This window comes from Eleutherodactylus coqui, chromosome 1 (assembly GCF_035609145.1).
Source record: "Eleutherodactylus coqui strain aEleCoq1 chromosome 1, aEleCoq1.hap1, whole genome shotgun sequence".
In the NCBI taxonomy this organism is placed as follows: domain Eukaryota; kingdom Metazoa; phylum Chordata; class Amphibia; order Anura; family Eleutherodactylidae; genus Eleutherodactylus; species Eleutherodactylus coqui.
In genome coordinates, this window is record NC_089837.1 from 463533901 (window position 1) to 463538564 (window position 4664).

Below are 4664 nucleotides of genomic sequence, written 5' to 3' on the forward strand. Positions count from 1 at the left end.
TGGGAGCCTATGACAGCTGCCAGAGATGGAAGGCGACTGCTCAACTCCCACCCCCTTCCCTGCCCTTCTCCTTACAATGGGAGGGCACAGAGTGAAGCTCTGCCCCACCCTGCTCCCACCCATTGCTGGCTGCGACAAGGGGTGGGAGCTTAGCACACTAGCTCCTGCCCCGTTTCGCCTCCTCCCCTTGCAGAGAGCCAGTGAGTGGAGAGAACAGCTTAGCAGTGCTAAAAGGTCTTCCCCTGCCCAACGGCATTGCAGGCTTGACATATATGCGCCAGGCCCCTGCCGTCTGAACAGGTGCACAAATGTTAGATTTGTACACCTGTTCATGAGTTTTCACATCGGCAGCAGGCGAATGTAAAAATGCATATGCCTTTGTGAACCCAGCCTAAGACTCCAGGTTTTTTGACACTAACCCCTCTCCATTTCACGTTTTCATCATTGCTGAAAACATTACATGGGTGAACCCTAGGGTTTAATGTGACACATATGTAGGGCCTGAGCAAAAAACCCATATCCGCAATATTTTATTTTAGTTAGTTTCCTGTGAGCCCAACCAAACATAATTTATGGTAGTACAATTAAAGTGACGACACCACATTTATCTTGCAGTTTTCACTCTGGCCAGCAGGTCCAATCATAGTTCTAGTATGCCTATCTTAGCAAGTTATACCGTCCAATGAAACCCACAAAAAAAAACAAACCCAAAAACAAACAAAAAAACAAAAAAAAACATAATTTAAACACACTGCTGGTGGCTCCACATGCATGGCTGCCCACTATCAGTGGGAGTCTCAGCAGTTGCACTCCCACCAATTGGCAATTTATTCCCCCCCCTCCCCCATCCTATTAGGGGAATTAGCCTCAAAGTGCACCCCTGCATTTGATTTCACAGTACACAACTTCTAGCCACTACTGTATGGCATATTCCCCCCCTCCCATTAGGTTATGAATATGGTATAAAGATAAAGGTACAAATACTTGTCTGAGGGCGTGAATTACGGCCCCTTGGTTCTACAGTTTTCCAGTCGCTGTCACCTGCCCAAACTGCAGTTCTAAAATAAAAAGTTAAACAAAGCAATTAGAATTATAAATTATATGTAAAGTTTACACCAGACAAGCAATACTGACCTGGGTGGAGACTGCTTATGTACAGTCTCATGTGCGCTGTATGGTTGAGAGCTTCCAAATTCATTTAAAACAAATGGCGTAGCAGCAGCTGAACACTCTTCTGTTATAGATTAAAAATAAAAGTTTAAAAATGCCTGTATCACCATATACACCATAGTGTGGTTGGTTGTGCCTTGACTCAGGTGTCCATTTAGGTTAGTGCTATGCAGCAACTGTCGCTGACCCAAGATCGCTGTGCAGCACTTCAACTGTAGTGGCCCTGAGTTAATAGGGCCCCTCCACAAGTATGAATGTGTTGTCAGTGTCTGTTGTGTTGCATAAATTTGATCTGTATTGCACCTCTGCAGCACTGAATGGGTTAACGTCTGGGTTATGTCTGAAAAATGTATCTTGTTGCATGTCACGTGATCATGCTTGATATGTGAGTGCAAAGTGCAGATTTAGAGGGTAGTCTATGCAAGCCTGCGAGTTATTCAGTTGGTCTAACTTTAAGTCATTGACGAGACTTTCAGCAAGTAGGAGAAACTGTGCCTTGTCCTACAAGGAGCTCCCTGGAACGGTGGTGTCATGAGTGACAAAAGGACTTAAGGTAAACTGCGTACTGGGTTACCCTGTGAAACTCCCCCAGCATAACGTGGTCAGGTCCCATACTATCCCAGGGGAGGAGATGGTAGAGCCCTGTGACAAGGCCTCAGTCTACCATGGCCATTTCCTCTGCTGTGGGCCCACTCCTCGGACACTGCACAACATCCCACTCAAATTGCCGTGGCAATTAAATAAATAAAATCCAGCTTGCTTGGGTTTTTTTTGCAGTTATGGCCTCCTTTTAACTTGACCAAGTTCAATGGCAGTGAGATATCAAAATGCTGTACAGCGATCTTAGGTTGCAAAGCCCTATCACAGCGAAAGTTGCCATGCAGCCCTAGTCCAAGAACAACTCCAGTCCTCATGTATTGCATGGGTGACAGTTACTGTATGCCTAGGAAATTGCCAGAGCTGTACCATCTACAAGACAGAAGAACCTCCAAGATGTCAGAGTTGAAAAATACTGGTTTAGAGCACTACGTTATGATGCATGCCTACCATCTTCCCAGTTTTCTTCACACGCAGGGATCTGCCAGTTTGAGACTTGCTCTGCTTTTTCCACCACTGTCAAGTATACAAGTATAGTATTGTAATAAGTGTAGAATGGAAGGCACATTTTGCTACATTAAATACACCTTTTAACCTAAATACCCCCCCCCCCCAAACACAAAAAAAAAAAGTCATAGGCCTTAGGGCAGTAGCAGTGAACCTATGGCATGCGTGCTAGAGGCAGCATGCAGAGCCCTCCCTGCTGACACGCGGTGCTCACCAGGTTAGTGAATACTGGCAGGAGCCAGGGCTCCCCTGCCGGTATTCACTCAGCGGCGCTAATCACGGCTCACTGACATCAGTGTGCAGCTGGAATCCTCCACCTGATGTCTCTTTGGTTCCACGAGTGTAGGGGGGGAGAAGGTGGCATCTGGCAGCAAGCTGTCAGTGTGCACCTGGGCTTAGTGTCAGCAGCAGCGCTGAGCAGAGGCGCTTCTACGAGGAGGAGATAAGTATATGGGTCTCAAGGGGGCACTATTAATAATAGAGTCACCGCTGAGACCACCATTACCGCTGGGGTATGTTTACATGTGGCAGAAATGCAGCAGAGTGTCCTGAGCAGAAGTTTCTGTGGCAAGTTTTGCAGCATTTCCGCATCCAAAAAGCGGTCAAAATTTGCACCTGGTCCATTTTGAGACAGCCCTGCCCTTTTTAGAACGATGGAGGTAAATCATGTATTGTGATAAGCCCCGCACCCTGACAAGTTGGCAATTTGCAAAAATTAAGTGTATGTTTAGGTTGCAGCTTGTGCACTCTGCCTTAGGGTATATCACAAGTCGGAATCACCACAACAAATTCCTCCTGAAGAGCTGAGTAAAAAAATTTGCTGTGGATATTTGGTATGCATCTTTACACAGATTTTTGTCTGTCTGTCGGCAAAACCCGCATGCTTAATTCGAAGAGGAACATTGCATTTCTGTGTTGGAATTGGCACATTGACAGGGGAAAAAAAAAATTTTAATCTGTCGATCTACACCAAAAGTCATGGTGGAATATTGCCTAATGCACAATTATGCTTCCCCTTGATTTCAGCTGGAGAGCCCATGTGCTTTTGCAGACATCCAATGAGACCAGGCAATAAGGGGCACCAATGACGAATATAGTGTCACAGCCATGATTTATCCACTAAAGCGAGGGCGACAAGTCATTCCGTGCGCTAGTAAGACGAGAGTTTACCTGGGAGCGGCTCCAGAGGACATTTACTTTCACAGCTTTGCATGTGCAAGTCAAGCTCCTTCTTGGGCACCCGGTGACGAGCATTAAACGGACAAGTGGCCAGCGCTTTTGCTACATGTTGATTATTCTATAAAAGGTGGAGAAAGAAGAAAGTGGATCAGGGAAACTTCAGCAGCATCTGAATCCACAGTATTTATCCTGCTTAACTTTTCTTATAGTAACCACAAGGCACAGGGACTTCGAATATATGTGCCATTAACCCCTTAAAAATGGGAATGTGTTTCAGGAGAAAATAACCCATTATATAATTCACATTTGTGTTAAAAATAAGGTTTTTTTCCATTTTTAATATCAATTTAACAATTTTTTGGACAGACAGACAGACAAATTGGCCAGTGTCACAGGGGTTTTTACAAACACCGCTTTTTTTTTCTTAAACGTGCCCTTATACAGTTTTTTTCATCCATGTTTTTAACACACCCCATCATTGCAGTGGGTGATGTGGTACATTAAAAGAGCTGCAGCACACGAAGATAGAACAGACAGCGTTCTATTAGCATGGCGTTAGAAACAGCGCTAAAACCCTGAGAAGCCCCATTGAAGTCAGTAGAGGCCCAGTGCAGCATTTTTAGTGGGCATCTGAAATGCCTGCTAAAAGACAAGAAAAAAAAAAAAAAAAAAAAAACTATAGCTGTGTGTTCAGACTTACCTCTCTGCATTTTACTAGATGATATGGAAACCTGCTTGGACGAATCATGTGGTTCTTATCATAGGGGCACTGGAGAAGACCTTCTTGATCCATGAGAGCTAGAGGGGAGAGCTAGAGGGTATAGTATATAGAGTAATCATTAGAAGGGGTACACTGGGTGAAAAAAAAAAAGTCCCTTTGAGATTCTCATACTTACCCCCTAGCAGATAGTGTAGCTTCTATTTTAAAGGGAGTAGTCACAATTTGTGGATTTGCAGCAGAGGAGAAATCCATGACAATTGGTGCAGATCCACAGCAGAGCTCACCCCTTCAATGGAAAGGGTGAAATCCGCACCACATCATGCAGAATTTAGAGTGGATGTGCACTAGAATCCACCATGTGTGAACACTCCCTTAAACAAATTGTCATCTCAGCCTCTGCAGTGCAAGGACTACTCTCCTCTTCAGGTAGGCTACATCACTTAGTACCCCCTCTGGGTCACGCTACTACCAACCCCAATTACACAAAGAT

At 44.8% G+C, this 4664-nt stretch overlaps 1 protein-coding gene across 1 annotated transcript; it reads right to left on the reverse strand.

Moving 5' to 3' along the window:
• Positions 1 to 1097: 1097 nt before the first annotated feature.
• Positions 1098 to 4246, reverse strand: LOC136606082 (protein D7-like). Its single transcript, XM_066588993.1, has 4 exons — positions 4154 to 4246; positions 3445 to 3571; positions 2218 to 2283; positions 1098 to 1234 (listed from the first exon to the last, which is right to left on the reverse strand). Exons 1-4 carry the CDS (start codon positions 4244 to 4246, stop codon positions 1098 to 1100), a joined length of 423 nt encoding a protein of 140 aa, XP_066445090.1.
• Between the last annotated feature and the right edge of the window lie 418 nt (positions 4247 to 4664).

Bases quoted from the DNA above. Each gene is read 5' to 3' on its own strand.
- LOC136606082 (XM_066588993.1), bottom strand. From the start codon at position 4,246: ATGGATCAAGAAGGTCTTCTCCAGTGCCCCTATGATAAGAACCACATG. The intron at 3,572-4,153 runs GTAAGTCTGAAC...CACCTTTTATAG, and splicing joins ATCTAGTAAAATGCAGAGAG to AATAATCAACATGTAGCAAA. The intron at 1,235-2,217 runs GTAGGCATGCAT...AATCTATAACAG, and splicing joins TGAAGAAAACTGGGAAGATG to AAGAGTGTTCAGCTGCTGCT.